The 18,124-nt window shown below is 39.7% G+C and overlaps 2 protein-coding genes across 3 annotated transcripts in view; one reads left to right on the top strand and one right to left on the bottom strand.

The window, feature by feature from the left end:
• Nucleotides 1-338: 338 nt before the first annotated feature.
• Nucleotides 339-18,124, bottom strand: part of ganc (glucosidase, alpha; neutral C) — a 21,111-nt gene continuing 3,325 nt past the window's right edge. The window contains exons 1-25 of one of the 2 annotated variants that reach the window (XM_016680421.1): nucleotides 12,159-12,344; nucleotides 11,850-11,912; nucleotides 11,669-11,771; nucleotides 10,753-10,880; nucleotides 10,478-10,654; nucleotides 10,341-10,344; nucleotides 10,182-10,248; nucleotides 9,248-9,344; nucleotides 8,995-9,178; nucleotides 8,508-8,652; nucleotides 8,176-8,411; nucleotides 7,965-8,091; nucleotides 7,783-7,862; nucleotides 6,653-6,796; nucleotides 6,476-6,572; nucleotides 6,287-6,388; nucleotides 5,371-5,545; nucleotides 5,091-5,159; nucleotides 4,558-4,622; nucleotides 4,393-4,469; nucleotides 4,253-4,327; nucleotides 3,996-4,109; nucleotides 3,243-3,355; nucleotides 3,026-3,129; nucleotides 339-1,654 (exon numbers count right to left, since the gene is read on the bottom strand). In XM_016680421.1, the coding sequence (XP_016535907.1) occupies nucleotides 1,545-1,654; nucleotides 3,026-3,129; nucleotides 3,243-3,355; nucleotides 3,996-4,109; nucleotides 4,253-4,327; nucleotides 4,393-4,469; nucleotides 4,558-4,622; nucleotides 5,091-5,159; nucleotides 5,371-5,545; nucleotides 6,287-6,388; nucleotides 6,476-6,572; nucleotides 6,653-6,796; nucleotides 7,783-7,862; nucleotides 7,965-8,091; nucleotides 8,176-8,411; nucleotides 8,508-8,652; nucleotides 8,995-9,178; nucleotides 9,248-9,344; nucleotides 10,182-10,248; nucleotides 10,341-10,344; nucleotides 10,478-10,654; nucleotides 10,753-10,880; nucleotides 11,669-11,771; nucleotides 11,850-11,912; nucleotides 12,159-12,187 (2,685 nt within the window). In that variant the 5' untranslated portion in view covers nucleotides 12,188-12,344 and the 3' untranslated portion in view covers nucleotides 339-1,544. Of the gene's footprint in view, nucleotides 1,655-3,025; nucleotides 3,130-3,242; nucleotides 3,356-3,995; nucleotides 4,110-4,252; nucleotides 4,328-4,392; nucleotides 4,470-4,557; nucleotides 4,623-5,090; nucleotides 5,160-5,370; nucleotides 5,546-6,286; nucleotides 6,389-6,475; nucleotides 6,573-6,652; nucleotides 6,797-7,782; nucleotides 7,863-7,964; nucleotides 8,092-8,175; nucleotides 8,412-8,507; nucleotides 8,653-8,994; nucleotides 9,179-9,247; nucleotides 9,345-10,181; nucleotides 10,249-10,340; nucleotides 10,345-10,477; nucleotides 10,655-10,752; nucleotides 10,881-11,668; nucleotides 11,772-11,849; nucleotides 11,913-12,158; nucleotides 12,345-18,124 lie in introns of those variants that run through there. The other variant, XM_016680422.1, reaches the window with a different exon arrangement.
• LOC103150047 (transmembrane protein 87A-like) lies at nucleotides 12,907-17,917 on the top strand. Its single transcript, XM_007569481.2, has 11 exons — nucleotides 12,907-13,114; nucleotides 14,401-14,458; nucleotides 14,711-14,808; nucleotides 15,707-15,823; nucleotides 15,905-15,952; nucleotides 16,048-16,089; nucleotides 16,909-17,035; nucleotides 17,139-17,200; nucleotides 17,319-17,502; nucleotides 17,598-17,697; nucleotides 17,785-17,917. The coding sequence occupies exons 1-11, from the start codon at nucleotides 13,010-13,012 to the stop codon at nucleotides 17,900-17,902; spliced, it is 1,059 nt and encodes a 352-aa protein (XP_007569543.2). The 5' UTR covers nucleotides 12,907-13,009; the 3' UTR covers nucleotides 17,903-17,917.

Raw genomic sequence — 18,124 nt, 5'->3', positions numbered from 1 at the left:
AACTCACGGGCCACATCAACAGCTGTTTTGTTGCGTTCCCATTGGCCGACGCTCGCCCTGCCATCATTGTTGGGTGACACAAAGGCCAGAGGGCATGGAAAGAGCGGCTGGTGGATGCCCTGCCTCAGCAGAAGGCATTCAAGCCCTTTAAACCTCTTCTCAATGGAGCTCAGCGTTGAGCAGCCTCAGCACAACCGGAGCAGGCTGACGCTGTGACGGGCAGCAACACCCGTGTTATATTCTCTTTAAAGTTTCGTCACTGTACCAGATAACACATGTTGATAACGGAAATGTTGGAAAAGTCGTCATGGTAATAATAACACAAAGCAGACTTGTTCATTGGAATATCATTGTTTTACTTTGCGTTTTGACTAAGAAGGAAGTCTGAGACTTGAAGATTGGATTGTAGTACAAATTAGATAGATTTTACTAAAAAGATCTCTGGCACTCTGACATTAAAGAGTCATTCATCAGTATGAGTTAAAGTTTGGTTAAAGCTCATTGTCTGACATCTCAGCTTGTCAGGATAAGTGTACACTACCTTACCATTTTTTTTATTCTCTTGAACCGATTCCCTTTTTTGTGTGGAAGAGGTTTAGGGTCACTGAAAAAACTAATTCTGACTTTTTATCTCAGAAGGTTAAAGTCAGAATTCTGAGAAAAAAGTTAAAATTCTGAGATTAGAGCCAAAATTATCAGAAAAAAACATCCGAATTAAACGTCTTAATTCTTCTCTTAATTCTTAAAGTGGAAAGAACAGGATATAAGGAACCAAAAAGAAACAATTTTCAACAGATGATGCCTTAAATTATGCTGCTTTCCTGCCATCTTCTTAAAGATTAACCTGGACTGATCTTACCTCTTTTTGTGAATCCTACAAGTATGTGTTTTCTATCTTTATTGGAAAGTTATTCTGATTAAAGAGCTGTAAAATATCAGAAAATCTTGTTAGTAAATATTGCGATGTTCAATATTAGCTGCCATGTATGCCTATTTTCTTCTCTCTTTCTCACCTGTCACTTTCATCACTCTGCAGCTCATTCTCAATAAGCTCTATCTGGACTTTGACTGAACCATGATTCAAAACTATATATCATTTACCTTCCTCTTCGCATTATGTGCTACGTTGTGTTCATATTTCACAAAACCCCCTTTACATTCTAGTCAAGTTTGAAATTTTAAACATGATAACATTCCAGTAAGGTGGAGGATTTTTGCAGGAGACAGTAGATTTAGCTTCTGAACTAAAACAAGGAGCAGTTTAAGGAAAAAACTTTGATTTGAAAATGACTTCACAAGTCAAAATCTGAACACAAAAAGAGTTAAAATGATTACAGTAATGTAAAATCGCCCACACCTTGTTGATATTTGTCTGCAGCTCCATTAGCAACAAAACAGTTAATCAGTCCAAGCAATCACATTCATTAGGTCAAATATTGTCCCATTCAACTGATAAAATTAGCAACCATCGTATTCCTGACTGTTCCCATTGCGGGAATACGCAATCAGTGCCAAAGGAAAAGCAGTCAGGGATTTCTCCAGGATCAGTTGATTTGTATGTCCCAGTCCGTCGTCGCTCTGACGTTCAGGTTGTTCAGTCTGAGCTTGCAGCAGGCTTCCAGGAACTCAAAGGAAGCAGAGATGGATTTAGCACCTGGTGAGAAGATCAGAACAAGGCTTGCTTAGCTTTAAATTAAAGCAACTTTTAAGGCAAGAAGCTTACAAAACTGACTTAACAATAGCTGTTTCCATTGACCGTATGACTGCGCTAATTGGAATCCTGAAAATGAATTTGGTTAATTGAAACGCGGCAATTTCAAAAAAGTTAACCTTTTTCACTAAAATATTTTTGTGCTATGATGAGTTTTTTTTATTTAAACTGTATCGAAATTGGTGTTTTTTGCAAAACTGCCATGAAAGCACTTTTTTTCCACATCAGACGAGTCACATAATCAACAACCAGATGTTACTACTGGTGGAAACCACAAAGAAGACGACAGGAAGTGGTAGGAGGATGATGGCGTGGCATGTTCTTTAATCACTTATCGCGTGAACAAACTCATCCACGTGTGAGTTTCATTGTATTTCTTATTTAATTGAAACACCACAATTGGGAAATGTGTGGGTTTTTTTAGTGGAATATTGACAAAGTTTTGGCCACATTTGTAATAAAAACACAGTTAATGGCAGGCATGGGAAGGATCAGAGCCCCCTGTGGTGGTGTAAGGCTACTGCAGATACACAAAGTAAACTATTTATTTATTTATCCTCTTTTTTTCTTTTCTTTTCTTTTTTTTACTTCAACATGACTCCAGTTGCTCTGCCTGGGAAGGTTCGATCAGAAATATAGCACTCTTGATCACTGATTTAGAGAGATGATCAATTTTGCAAGAATGTAACAAATAGAAAGTCTCAAAATTCACATTTTTTCCAGTCTCAGATACAGATAAAATGTTTTTGGTCTAGTTTCTAGTGCAAATATTTTAGTACCCTTGAATAAGAAAAAACCTGTCAATAATTCCTTAATAGTGATTAAAAATTACTAGCTATAAGTTAAATAATCTGCCTGTGGAACAAGACATTTTAAGTTATAATATGGAAAAAAATGTCTTGTTCCACTGGCAGGTTATTTCACTTATAGCTAGTACTTTTTCAAAGAGTTATTCACTTAAAACAAGCTCCTATATCTTGCTGAAAAGTTACTTGTAAGTTAGTAGACTTGAAATGAGACAAAGCTAAGATATTTGCACTAGAAACTAAACCAGAAATACTTGGTAAGATTCTGTGTTTTTGCTGTGTGGACTTCTCTGCTGGAGAAGAGCTGCGCAGAGAGCAGCCGAAACAACCATCATTAAATTTAACGATGTTCAAAACAAAGGAACCTTATTTGGTTTTCACATCGTTATTTGCTCGGTTTCATCATGTATTATAATCCGATGTGCTGTAAAACTTACAAATCTTCCCTTGAAACACTCAAACTTCTTTCGGTACGAGTTAAATGTGCTCATTTCGTGGACGTCCTCACCTGGGACGTGGACGTTCACCGTGGTCGGCTTGCTCTTCACTCCCATGATGGAAACGGACTGAACGACGTTGTCACAGTCAAACCTCCCCTCTTCACTGGCCGAACTGGGAGAAGCAACCGCAACAGCAAACGTCAAACCGGTCCGCGTTGAGTCAGCAGCAGCAGATTTTCCCAACCTCAACTTGAGAATTTTCACGTTTTCAGCAGCGTGACTCACCGACAGAGAAGACGGCCCGACGCCATGCTGAACCGCCGCAGGGAGAAGGCTTTTTTGTCACGGTACTCGAAGGAGTGGCCGTCGTCCAGGTACAGCTCTCCGTCTGCACTGGCCTGAACGTTGAGGAGCAACACGGGTAGAAATGTTCCATGTCAAAACACAAGGATGCTAGCAAACTCTCTAAGGTTTAGCTGAAAACACATCTTGTCTGTTTATGGAGGACACTTCTGAAATATGGCAAATCTTTAAGTATTGGTCATAAAATTCGGTTTTGTTCTGAAAAACACACAGATCAGAAGAGCCACACTGTTACTACACGCGCTAAAGCTGATTCAATTCAATTCAGAAATACTTCATTGATTGAGAAAGGTGAGAAAATATCCGCATAATTTGCTGATATTAATTTGTGGGGCTCCTGCAAATCAGCTCTCTCAAAAATTCATTGCTTTTCCACACCGATGTTTCAAAATTTGTCTGATAGTTTAAAAAAAAAATTCTGACATTCAAGAGCAAGAACTTTAACCATGTAGACTTTCACTATCCATAGTTTTAGAGGACTCTTGAGACAAATATGTGATTATGTACTATAGTAGATTTGATATCATAAAGTAGAATAGAGTAGCATTAACATTTTGGTGTACAGTAAATATTAGCATTTACTGTATGTTTACTAATATTTGATGTTTTTGGGAATAGCTGTTTTAAATCTATCTGGTCTAAGCTGCTACTGTTGCATCAGGTCTGAGTTGCTACCTGGGAGTTTAGGCCCACAGTGACATCTAGAGGTAGCTTCTGGTAGTCGGCCGTACAGGTGCCGCTTCCCGTTGACCTGCAGACCACCGAGCCGCCCCGCTGAAACACTGGAACCTGCCAAAAGTAAACTTAGCTGTAAACACATTTAACTGGAGCAAGATTTGATCTTTCGGGTTAGGCTTCTAGTACAATCTGTTTCCTGAATTCGACAACAGTGAGAAAACGGTGTATGCCATTTAAACCACGGAAAAGCTTACTGTGTCCAGGTTGACAGGAAGACTCAAACTCTTTCCTCCTTTGTACGCCTTTGCAGAGCTGATGTCGTACCAAATCTATGACAGAAGGAAATCTTTAATGTCCCATATTCATAAACGGTTACAGTTATAAACGCCTTTACCTCATCAGAGCCGGGAAGTAAGACTTTGACTGTCTGAGCGCCTTGTTCCGTCACAGGACAGGCGAGCAGGGCTCCCCCTAAGTGAGACAAAAACAACTAACTTCAGAAAAAAACAAATGTGTAATATTTCAATATGGAGAAGTGAATCGAAGAAGTGTTCATCACCAATCATGTACTGGTTGTCCTCGGTGAAGGCGCTCTCCTCTTCTGGGAACTCCACCCAAAGAGGTCTGCAAGAGAGTGAATGTTTTACGTTTTTGTGCAGATTGGCACGAATAATAAATCTAATCCCAGTAAAAGTAATCCAAAGAGCCATATTTGCACTCAGTTCAGATAAATAAAACTTGTTTAGAGACAGAAATGTGAAAAAAAAAACACATAAAAACTGTAAAGAGAGAATGAATACTTAATATTTGTGCAAAAAGAAAAAAACACAAAAGCACAAAATTTTGAACTGAATGGCAATAATAAATTTAAAAAGTGGAGATTCAATGCAGTTATTTCTTGAAAAAAAAATGCTAAAACCATCTTGTGTTATCATATTATTAAATATATTTTAGTCAATCAAGAGCCATTGTGGAGTGGAGGGTCCCTAGAGTCACTTCTGGCTCTTGAGCTGCAGGTTGCAGCAGATCGCAGACGCAGCACGTTTTTAGCTGTATTTCTGTAGGTGAACAGCAGAGGGCAGCATCACTAACCTGACTGGAGGCATACCAGAGGTGTGAGCGAAGTGGAAGAGAGTGTACCAGAACGGCAAAAAGCAGTACCTGGAAGCAGAGGAGTGACAAAGTAATTCCTGTTTTAATACATTTTCCACTAATTTTAGATTAGGTTTTGCCAAATACCTTTGAAGGATATTAAAAATAACATTTAAGTTTAAAAAAACATCTCAAAAAGACTGGAAAATTGTGGAATTTTAAGCATTAAATACATCTAAAAAATTGCTCAGATGTTTTTTTTTTGTTTTGTTTTTTTTACCGTTGCTGGATGGCGGTGCGTATCGCCGCGGTGACCTCTTCCCCAAAAAGCCAAGGCTCCCGCCGCTTTGTGTCGTTTGCGGAGTGGCCGCGGAAGAACGGCAGCAGAGCTCCTGCCTGGTACCAGCGCACCAACAACTCTGGATCTGGATCCTTAACAAACCCACCGACATCAGCTGGAACACACACAAAAAAAACATTAATCATAATCATTAATTAGAGGGAAATTATTACTAATTCATTAAAATCTTCTTGCAATGGTAGATATTAAGTGTAAAAACTGATTTTAGAGAAATCAAATCTACTCTTAATTAATTAATTGGACCTGGCTTAGTATAGCAAACATTTTTAAAGAAACAGTGAGCCAATTCTTGCTCTTATTGCTGAGAATAGGTTGAGTATTTATTTACTTTCATCCTCAATCAAAAGATTTTTACAACTGTATGCCTTTCTCTTTTTAAGTTTTAGCTCTACAATTATTTAAACTTACCTTTCCTGCAAAACACTGACTTCTTTATCTGTTTAATTAAACTCATTCTGCTTTGTTTATTGTTGAGCAGCAAATAAAAACTATTATATTTGTCTTGTGGTTTTAGTGCTTTTACAAATTACAGTTTTTCAATCTGGATAACACGGACAGTTTTGGGGGGGTTAAAACATCATTAATTAAAATTTATCGTGACATTGATAAATCAAAATTCTTATCACGCTAAGAAAATTATCACTATAAATAATAAGCGATGCGATAAATGCCCACCCCTAAAAGAAATGCAACCGATGCACAAAGTAATGAGATTTCTTTGAAGTAACAGAATGGCTGCAAAAATGTGCACACAGATTTGTCAAAAACTCTTCTTTTTTTTTCCTTTTTTTTTTACATTAACATGCATAATTTAAGCAGTAAAACCAAGGCTTACCTCCACAAAATGCAATGCCTGTCAGGTTCAGGGTCAAAACCATTGGCAGTGAAATCTTCAGATACTCCCAGGTGGCTACGTTGTCGCCGGTCCATATTGCGCCTGCATTCGACATGAAAGCAAAAAAAGTCTGGTTCTGGGTTCATGAGACACAAAGTCTAAAAAATGCATCCAGTTTGAGTCCCTCACCCAGCCTCTGTGACCCAGCAAAGAACGAGCGTGTGAGAACAAATGGCCTCTCGGAGCCTCCTGAGCGGGACGTCAGACCGTCCGCCGTGGCCATGTGCTGCAAGAGCGCGCAATGACACGATTTAGCTTAAATAGTAAATGTTAGTGAATGTAGCTTAGGAGAGAAGACCTGCGGACCTGATAGAAGCCATACAGGTTGTGCAGCTCCCGATGCTCCCAGCCTCCGTGGTGCACCGCGTCCTTCGGCATCGTCTGTTCTGGCCCGTTGAAGACGGATGGCTCGTTCATGTCATTCCACACAAACAGCGACGGCGTCGATCCCTTCATGACACACAGGATCACAATATGTGGTCGAGTCAGTGAGCGTTATTTTTTTGTTTTTGCTTCTTGGTTGTATTATTTTGCCCGTTGATAGCGTTAATTCTTCTCTGATAATATTTTACATTTTCGGTTTGGTTCGCTTTCTCACTGCACTGTGTCAAACGATTCAAACCAATTCACCTCCTTGCCCGTGGTGGTGTTGCGCCAAGAACGACTGGAAGAAACGGCGCGAAAATTTCCAAAGAAGATCAGCGCAACTTTCCCCTTCACAAAATGTAAACAACAGTGGAGTAGCATCAGATTTTAGCGGTTGTAGGGTTTCTATTTTTGTCTATGGTGAAACACCAGCCATTTTTCCCTGTAGTGCTAGACTTGCGCATTTATTTTGACTCTACTGACCCAGAAAGCCCTGCGCTGTAGTCCACTTCCTGCTTTTGGAGCGATCTCTGGTCCGCTTGCATTCAAACTGCGCCAGAGTTCACTGCGACCAAACCGAGACCAGGGTCTTTAGGCAGACCAGAGTTTGGTTGTGTGTTCACACCTTCAAAAACGAACCGGACTTTCTAGACAAACAAACTAGAGTTTGATTAAAGCGGATTAAACATGGCTGGTGTGAATGCAACCCAAGTCTTTGAACCCATTTCTGTGTGGAATTGCCATCATATTTGAAAATACCTGCTGAGAAACCCAATCATGCATTTTGAAATAAAAATATATATTTTTTGGATTTTCTGGCTTGTAAAAGAACTCATGATGCTGTGAACTCCAACAACGTTCTTGGGGAATTTTGGAAAAATCAGAAGCCCGTAGCATCACCAATTCTCTTCTATGCAGTCATATTCAATAAATCAGAATACACGTCCAGGTGGGTTTTGTTTGTCAGTTAAAAGTACCTTTTGAAAATGAGCAGGTATTAAACAGACCCATAATTAAAGTCTCGTGTTTTTCTCCTGATCATAAGCCAAACTTTCTCTGTTGATCATTACCTTGTATTTATCAAAGCTGTAGCACCTGGAGTACCACGCTCGGGTTTCAGGACAACTGAAGTCAAGATAGGACGACTCGCCTGTGAGAAAGGCAAAGACAATCTGCAATTAGGATTTTTCTGGGCTTTTTCTTCTTTCTTCAAAGTGTTCAGAGGTTGGTGCAGTTTTTGGTCAGGCATCACCTGGCCAGCATGTTCCCTGAAAGATCTGCCCCTCTCTGTCCTTAACAAAATGCCCTCCATCTCTGGCCTCACGGTAGAGCGGCCAATCAGGGTCGACCTTAATATGCGGATCACTTATCACAACCATCTGAAATTCAAACAAACAAACAAACAAAAAAAGGTTCAAAGCAAAAGGAAAATTCAGTAAATTGTGCAAATTTTTGCAACCGACCTTCCGCTTCTTCTTCTCCAGATGTTGCTGCAGAGCCACCGGTTTGGGAAACAGAGCGGGGTCCCAGGTGAAGTAGCGCTTCCCGTCCGTGTGCTCGATGTCCAGCCAGATGACGTCGTACGGGATCTTGTGGCGATCGAACCCGGCGTCCACGGCCTTCACGTCGGCCTCATCGTTGTAGTTCCAGCGGCACTGGTGGTAACCGAGGGAAAACAGCGGCGGCATGGCTTGGTATCCTAAATGGCAAGATAACAAGAAGTGATTTTTTTTAATTTTATTTTATTTTTTTAGATGCGCGAAATGTTCCAATAAATTAACAACCACTTGCGCACCTGTGAGCTGAGCGTACTGCTTGAAGAGCTGCCGGGGCGCGGGCCCGAGCAGAATCATGCAGTCGATCACGCCGCTCTCCGAGAGCCAGTGGACGTCGGTCTGAGGCCGCAGCCGCCGCTTCTTCACCGGAGGCGTTTCACCGCCCTGCGAGACGGAGAGTTTGGCACTGGAAATCATTTTGCACATGAAAAAGTTGCAGTGCATTGCGAAAAGTTTGATAAAATCCTTCACTGCCTTTTTTGTTTTGGGGAAAATTTTAAATTTTTAACCAGATGGCATTCACAAAGGTTGTTATACTTAACTAAAATGAAATAAATAAAAACGGTAATTAATGAGGAAAAATTATAACTGGAACTACAATGTGCAGGTAGCAGGGTAAGTGTAATTATTCTTGAACATGAAAGCTGTATAATGTTGCTTCTCCTCCTTGAAAAATAAGCAATTATAGAAAAAAAAAACATTCTCATCTCACTGAGAAAAGCTTACCTGAGGGTCGGATGGGGAGTACTGGATGTTTATGAACGTGTCCGACGCGTTCAGCCAGAACACGCCAACGGTCCTGTCCGGTTTGTGAGCCACTATCAGCGGCACAGATCCGTACAAACCGAGCCGGCAGTACAAGTCGGCGGCGAACACGTCCAGGTTGTATAACCGATAAGGTTCGCCATCGCTGCAGGAGGAAATACATCGTTGATGTCACAGTTGAAGTGACGACACTGACGATGTGAGACGTGATCACCTGGTGTCTCTGAGCCGCAGCCTGTCTGCGTGCTGCGGCAGACCGTAGACATGCTGGAACCCGTGAAGGCAGAAGTCTGCGCCGAGGCTGCTGGGACCTGGAAAAAATAAAAATAGAGTACTTAAATAACTAAATCAACATTCAGGATTTGTTGTCGTAATAAAGATGAAACCCCAAAAGCAAGCAGTTGGTTACCAAAGGGGTACAAACTCGAGAATCAGTCGATGTCTTGAACTTTTTCACATTTGTTGAGTTTTAGCCTCAAACATTTATTTACTTTGAGGGGATTTTATGTGATAGATCAACACAAAGTAGAATGTAACTTTGAAGGTTTGGTCTTACTTTTTTAAAATAAAAATCCCCCCTTACTTACTTCAGGTCAGTTATGCTAGCTTGACTTTGACAACCTTAATGTAGATGTGCTGTGGAATTAGGTGTGTATCAGTTCAGTTAAAAAGAAAAGAGGTGACACACACTCCAACTCTCTGACAGATCATCACTGGAGCAGGTGTTTAAATGATCTAATTTGGTAGATTAGTACAGTGATTAATTATTAATAATCACTTTAATAACCACAAAATAAACATCAATCCTGAAAAGATAAAACTGTAGCTGAGTGAATGTTCTGTTCTTTGCATGGGAAACATTTTGCGTGTTTTTTGGTGTTAAATCCTGACACTAGTAACATTGTTGTCAATCAGTTGCTATAGCAACGGGTCTGCATGTGGTATAGAGGACACAATCGTGAGAAAAAAGAAGACTACAACCTACAGCTGTAACTGCAGTACACTGCTGTGTTTCGGTCACTAACACATCAAAGTTTGTCGTTGCTACGTGACAACCGTGAAAAGATTGAAGGGTTAATGAAAGTTTTGGAATACAAATAGAGAAGAAAACAAAAAAGAATGAAATAAAACCCAAAGTGGGTGCAAACCGTTTGCTTTGATGTCCTCAAAGTTCCTAAAAGTCTCCCTCCACAGTGAGTTCTTGTCCTCTTCAAGCTGAAACAGAAGCAGAAAGCAACCAAAAGACCAAATGAAGTTTTCATAAAGAGCAGCCTGAATTTGCACTTTGAGTTTTCTTATTTCCTCACCTTACTACGTTGTGATGATGCCAGGTTAAAAAAAAATAAAAATAAAAATAATACAAAAACAACAACAAAAAAGACATCTTAAATAATTATAGGACCACCATCTTTGTTAGAATGAAAAGATTGTCTTACAACTTCACCTGGGTTTATTCTGCAAGCTTTCAAACCACAGTTTGTCCTTGGAGTTGAAGGTGACGATCACTTCCTGATCACACAAAACCTCCAGCCTGAAAGGGAAGTGCCACACTCTGACCTGGTATCGTCCTGAAGACCAGGACAGGGTGACGGAGTCCTTAGTCTTGCTCTCCACTCTCAACCTGCAAAAAAGAAAACGGTGAATTTCCAGTGATGCTCGTATGCAGAAATGCTGAATATAATCGGAACAAGAGGATATTGGAAGTTCGGTAGCTCTTACTGTTCACTTGGAGGTTCCCCGGTCAACACATCTGGAATTCTGTAACGAGTTTTGATGGGCCAGATCTCGTCTATTACAATCCTTACGGTGTCGTTTTTGCAAGGTGTCAAAGAAAGAAGCAGTCTGGTCTGTGGATAAAAAAAATGGTTCATGAAGAAAATTGTTTATTTGGATGGAAGGGTAAGGATCTTCTGATAAAGACCAAAGAGGCAGAGAGAAATTATATCAAAGAGATACAACTGTATAAATGTCATCAAAAAATATCTACATCACATGAAGAATGAGTGAAATTTCAAGAATTTCCACCGAGAAATTCATACAATTTCTTAAAAGGATTTCCTTCCTTCTTGAATTACTTTCACAGAAAGACAGAAATTCAAGACAAGATGACAAAGAGACAAGTCCTTTCATGTTTTTGTCAAAGTTTTAAACTAATAAAAACCAATTTGATCATCAGTATTTTACCCAAGCGTAGGGTTATTTTAAAAGCAACCTTTAGTCTGTTGGGAAGTGCCATAAATTTTTATGAAGTACAAAAATAACTTTTCCCTTTTCCTTATCAGATAAATGGCTTCCCTCAGCCAGAGGTTAGGTTTCCTAAAGAATGATTAAACATAAACAGCACAGTAGATGTGCAACATTGGAAATATCTTGGTACAATTGTCGACAACCACTTGACCCTTGATGCTGATGCGGACGCAGTCGGGCTCATCTGCTTTTGTATTGTTAATTTAAAAAAAAGTTAAGTTTTGATGTTGACATCCTTTTTATGAAAATGTTTTGTCCCTCAGGTTTATCGCTGGACTAATCCTGGCTCTGCTTTGTAAATTGAGTAAATTACCCCCAATATAAAGTATATGTAATGTGGAAAAAAAAAACATGGATAATTTTTCCTGTTGAGTTTCAGTAAACCAACCTTTGTGCCATCTTCCAAAAGCTCAAAACGTGCGCCCTTCTCCGTGAGGACAAGGGAATCCAAAAGAAGTCGGTATTTCAGGTTTGGACCCTGGATCTGTCGCCTCAAAAGTAGATCAAAATTTATAAGCGCATGGATCTTTCTCAATCAAAAAGTCACATTAAAAATATTGTATACATACCTGTAAAAAGCAACATTCTCACTTTTTTTGAATTTCTCCTTCCCCTCATCATTAGGGACAACACTGAAACCCAGTTATAAAAGAAAAGACTACACTTATTATTCAGCTATTAAAAAATTACATGCAAAATTGGTGAATAAAAAAAGTAAATAAACCTAAAATCTAGTGAATTAGTATACCCATATACTTTTCATTTAATAGAAAGCATTAAATGTGCAAATCTAAACTTTCTCCATTCAGTTTTATTCATCAAAATATGCCAAAGGTCAAGTTGCAGGACAGACATAACATGAAGCAACATGCAAATACCTAATAATAGGTTCGCTCTTTGCCGCCATTTCAAGCAAACTCGGACAGAAACAGCAGCTGTTTACTGTGGTCCTTTCTCCTTCAGTGAAACACAATGACTGGTTTTTTATGAGTTAACGTGTTCCTATTGACAGCTGAAGGCTGAGCGTGTAGAAGAAGGAAGTGAGTGCGTCAAATCCGCAACAAAAATCCAACGCACGGTGAGGATTTTCAAAATAAAACGAAATCCTACGTCGTGTCAGTGGATGCGTAGCGACTCCGCCATATTGTGAGTGGCAAGCTTGGCAGTAAAAACATATTGTAGCAACAACATCAACAACAAAAAAACCGCAAGGAAACATATTACTTTTTTTATTTAGTAAAAAAAATATTTAATACAAATATTAGTACATAAAATGCACCATAAGAGGCATAAAATGACATCGGAAACTATTCTACGTCTATAAAAATTTCATTAACGCTAAAGTTCCGCTATGTTGTAAGAAAAAAAAAACTATTATTCTTGGGTTGCGTGTTTCAAATCGCATTTTTCTGTTTTTAATCATCACTTCAATACATAATTGTAAATTAACTAATTTAACATACATACATACATACATACATACATACATACATACATACATACATACATACATACAAGAATAATATTTCCATTTTTGTTTGAATAAATAGCTCTCGTTTGTTATTATTCAAATCAAACAAGTTCGAAATCCACCTTATGGCAAAATATGGAATTGTTTAATGACCTCTGTCTCCCTCTTGTGGCGGTTGCGTAAGTTACAGGGGAAAATCGCCCAGCCGGACCTGGAGGCGGATGCAAGTCCACCTTACCTGCAGTGCATTTCTGCAAGATGCTAGATGTCCAGTTTCATCGCTTGTGTTTGGTGGTCTTAGCGTTCGGTTTTCACCTCGGAAGGGCGGCGGAGGTCTCAGTATGGAGCGTAAACATCAACTCGGTCAGTGTTTTACCTTCGGTGTGAGCGTTTCTACGGAGAAAGCCCAGGCTCGTGCTAAATGTTCAGCAGCTGGTAGCTAAGGCTGCTAACTAGCCACTAGCAAAGCGCTCCTCCGGATGAGAGGTCCAGCTGCTGTCAGCAAGGCTAATGATACATGACTGCTGATGTTCTTGTCATTTTTTTAAATACCCGGAATTTTCCTTCGATAGAATCCAAAATGTCTGTAACAAACTAAAGGCAGGCTGTCTCCTGGACTGTTAAGGCAGCTTTTAATGAAAAAAAATATATATATTTTTAAAGATGTACGCCTGCCAGCAATAATAATTGCTGTTAAGGTATTCTTAAATTCAGGGATGCTAACCGTTGTGCCATAGGCGAAATAAATAGATGTAGAGATAAACTTGAATTCCAAGATTTAATTCCATCAGTCCATTCATTTTTTTGCTCATTCACCAGGAAATTAATCCAGTTATCCATAATGTTAGGAATGGACTACATGGAACAAGCTCTTGTCATGATATTTCGTTGTTTTTATGTAAATAATAATAAAGGTCACAAAGGAGAATTTTAAGAACCATCAAATCTACTTAATCTCAACTCCAGTTAGATTAAATGTGGCAGCTGTAGCTCTTAAAAACATACAATAATTGAATTAAATAGTAGTTTCAAATATGTTTGTTTTTGTATTTGTTGCGCTGTCATGGAGACGACAGTGGAAAAACTCCAACAGCAAAAGCAACAATCCCGACCCCTGTGTCAATTTTGGGAATTTGCCAATATTACATACAATTTAGCGATATCACTGCAAATGATTTTTATGAAAATAATCTATTTTCTCTATGATAAACAAAAGAAGGAAGGAAGGCTTATTTCTTTCCTTCCATCCTTCCTTGCACCCTTTGTTCCTTAATTAATTTCATCCTCCTTTTCTCCTTCCCTTCCTTCGTTCCTTTCACCCTTCCTCACAGCTTTCTTTCTATTTTTCTTTCTTGATTCCTCTCTTTCTTTCTTCTCTTCTTTCCTTCCTTCGATCCAAAAATTGAACAGTATCAATACGCATCTGGAAAGTTGTATCTGTATATTTGTAAATTACCCTGAATTTTCTAACTGGCATTAGAAAAGGATGCATTAATGGTGGAATCCGTAATCGGCAAAACCAGACACTGCCAGGCGGTTCAGCGCCGGACTGTCACTGGCTTCCTCATAGAGGTCCAGAAAAGGGAAGAAAAGACGAGTTGCTGCGTCAGATAAAGTCTCATCAGTTGCTGTCTGTGTTGTGCTTTCAGACACAGGACGCTGTGTTTCGGAAGACGCTGTACGCCAACACCACCATCTTTATGAGGTGTAAGTACTCGCATCAAAACATGTGTTTCTCTGTAGCCTCGGTTTTATTCTTGTATCATGGCCACTTTTCTTTGTGCCTGGGCATTTTTTTTCACTGACAGGTTTTTCTTTGACCTACGGAGCTCAAGGTCGTTGTGTAACCTCACCCCACCTCACATTCCTCTTGATAACATAATCTGTGAAAGTCGTTTAAAACTGTGAGCTTTTGCTCCCTATTGTGTCTGATGATCCTGTTTGCTCTCCTCTGTGCAGTTCTGAACAACATGGGGTCATGTGAAAAATTTCTGGCCTTTAACATCAGCTGGTACCTGCGCTCGTCCGTTTGCTACAATGAGGTCTTCAACACCCCAGTGAGCGGTGCTTCTGTTTGTTGATGTTTGGTCTTTCTACTCAGCGTAGCTGCTAGACTTCATAGCCACCACTCCCCCCAACAAACCCAGGAAATGTTTTGATGTCATTTTCAGGTTTTCTTGGTTCAAATTACATTCCTGCTCTTTTTTATTATGCTTTCAACGCACAAATAGGCCTGTCACCGATCAGTTTTGCCAGACGATAAATTGTCCCTGCAGTTATTACGATAAAGTACAACATTGTAATTTTGAGACCATTTTAAAGTAATGTATTGATAATGGTATAATAATGCAAGTTCATCCTCTCAAACACCAATAAACTTTAATTTTATAAAGAACATTTCACACTGGAAGTGGGCGATATTTTAAATATCCAAAATAGGGAAGCACGATTTATCGGTGCTAGCATCGATATCAAATGAAAATCATTTTTTATGGGATCGGTCCGATAAATGAAACTGGGCTGATATGAACAACCAATATTTATTTTCATCTTGTTGCCATCCGTTTCTGCTTGGTCTGGTGCTGAAACAGTAGAGATAGTAACAGTAATGCTAATATCGGATATCGACATCAAACCCGAATTGTTATATTGGTGCATCTCTAATCCAAAATAAGACATGGCGACCAAAACAATGAATTAAACTGATATAAGAACCACACAACTAAAACCGTAAATGAAATGGATTATGATGTCTGCGTGAACAAAATTTCCCTTCAAAAAATATTGAACATCAGAATGGAAATTATTGAACTCATCTTGATTTGTCATGCGATTAATAAGCAAATGTGCAAATATACGGATCGGAGTATGTTTTCTGAAAGCGTCACCCTGTTTAGTAAATCGTAACTGCAGATGAAATCCAGTTATGTTTTTGTTTTTGTTTGTTTTTTGAAGGACAACAAAGCGATGAACATGTTCGGCATGGACCACATGTTGAAAGACGGTTGGAGCGGCTTCTACACTCAGGGCTACATGTACTTTGAGAACTGCTCCTACCTTTTCACCCCGAAGGTAAAAGCTGACAAAACGTATTCGCTTTCGGTAACACCTGCGGTACCTGAACACGTTTGAAAAACATGTTTTTTTTTGCAGGTTTATTTCCCAGACTTCAACCCCTATCAGCCACTGTCCAGTCCAAAGGTGATTGGTTTCATCGGTCTGAAAGCTCCGGCGTCGTTTAACACGGCCGCACGGTTTTATTGGTGTTCTTTGTTTATTGTAACTTTGTCTTTCAGAGTGATCCATCAAATCAGACCTTTACTTGGCCTGAAAAACCGGTGAGGAATCCTTTTATTACGTTTAACTAAATTGTACAAAGTAACTGCGTTTAACCATATTTTCAATTTTACTGATACTTATTGATACTCTTGCGGTATAAATAGTTGAGAAAATAAAAATAAAGTCTTTTTTTAACATCAATAGTTGACATTTATTGAGACAACAATAAATCACAATTCTTATCAAAATACAATAAATGCCCAACCATACATCAAACCAAAGTTTAGTAGTTGAAAACTTAAAGATGCACGATATATTGGTATTGGTATCTGTATTGGTCGATTTTAGTAACTTTTTTATCATATCGGTATTGGCCTGATAAGTAGGACTGGGCCGATGTTAACAACTGATGTTTATTTCCATTTTGTTGCTGTTTGTGATCCAGAAAGGGGACACTGATAGTGATGCAGCACAGGATTGTGGGAAGCAATGTGGTGGTGAGAACACCACCACATTGGAAATGTATATATTGGTAAATATAAAAATACTATATCGGTAACATTATCGGCCATAGCAGCAGAATATTGCATATCGATATCGGCATCGGCGCAAATGTTCAAAATGGTGCTTCCCTTAATAAGCTGAACTTTTTTTTTTTTTTTTTAATAAAAATCCTAGCTTTATGTTTCACATTTCTGAAATCCAGATGTGGCTGCACATCGATTTCGGCCCAGATTTTCAAATCGGTGCACCCTTTAAATAAACAGAATTTTTTTTTATGTTTTTCAAATTAAAATTGTGCCCTTGTGTTTCAAAATTCTCAAATCTGGAAAGATTTTTGCTCATTTTCACTGACGAGGCTAAGTGATGTTTTCCAGGAAATCAGCGCGGTGGCCAAAGCCTGGGTGGACGGGCCCTACCTGTTCATAGTGAAGGTGCAGCCTGTGGCTCGCAGCTTGGAGATAGAAGACATCTTATCAGAGCAGCTCAACTTTGCTTTCACAAGTGAGGGCCAAACTTTATTTGTAAAACTTTTCTTTTTAGAAAATTTCCTTCTAAAATCAGCTTTTAAATATCACCAGTGACCGATTTCCTTTTAACTCCTCAGTGAAAGTGGAGATGAAAGGACCACATGACTACTCGTCCCCAGCAGACTGGCCTCTGATGATCGTACGCATCTTTATTTCCTGAAGGATAACTCACCTTTTTTTTTCTTTATTAGCGCAGCACCTCATTCGGTTGCTGTTTGCATGGCCTCAAAGTGAAGCTGCGTGCGTTTCTCTCCCAGTTCTTCATGGTGATGTGCATCGTGTACGTTCTGTTCGGGGCGCTCTGGCTCTTCTGGTGCGTCTGTTACTGGAGGGATCTGCTGCGGATCCAGTACTGGATCGGCGCCGTCATCATCCTCGGCATGCTGGAGAAAGCCGTCTTCTACTCCGAATACCAGAGCATCCGCTACAAAGGAGACTACGGTCGGACATGTTTGCTCGGGTCTGGGCGTGTTTGTTTTTCCATTTCCCCCTCACCCCAAGTCCGTCTTGTTGCATTTTGGTTTCTGTTTTTGCAGTCCTGGGAGCTGTGATTTTTGCCGAGCTGCTCTCTGCGCTCAAACGATCCCTGGCGCGAATCCTGGTTCTCATAGTCAGTCTTGGTTATGGCATAGTCAGGTGTGTCAGCTGCTGTGAAAGATAAAAATCTAGGAGCCCGGCGCATGAACTGCGGCTGAATAATCCCTGTTTCTCCCTGCGGTGCAGACCACGGCTGGGTACCACGGTGCACCGCCTGGCGGCCGTTGGACTCCTCTACCTCCTCTTCTCCTCTGTAGACGGAGTGCTCAGAGTGACGGGCGTAAGTAACCAACTTTCTATATGAGACATTTTTAAGCAAGCAGTTCGTCGTGACAGTATTCATGTCCCTAGACCTTTTCCAAAATGTGCCACTTTACAACCACAGAGTGCAAAAAATGAAATGTGTATATATGTTTTTACCTCTGATACTCCTAAATATAACTTAGTGTAATCAACTACATTCAGAACTCGCCTAATTAATAGTCGATGTTCGATTTATTCTCGCCTTATAGTGCGGAAAATACGG

The sequence above is a fragment of the Poecilia formosa genome, unplaced genomic scaffold (genome assembly GCF_000485575.1).
Source record: "Poecilia formosa unplaced genomic scaffold, Poecilia_formosa-5.1.2 Scaffold241, whole genome shotgun sequence".
Classification (NCBI taxonomy): domain Eukaryota; kingdom Metazoa; phylum Chordata; class Actinopteri; order Cyprinodontiformes; family Poeciliidae; genus Poecilia; species Poecilia formosa.
This window is presented reverse-complemented; position numbering and strand designations above follow the sequence as displayed.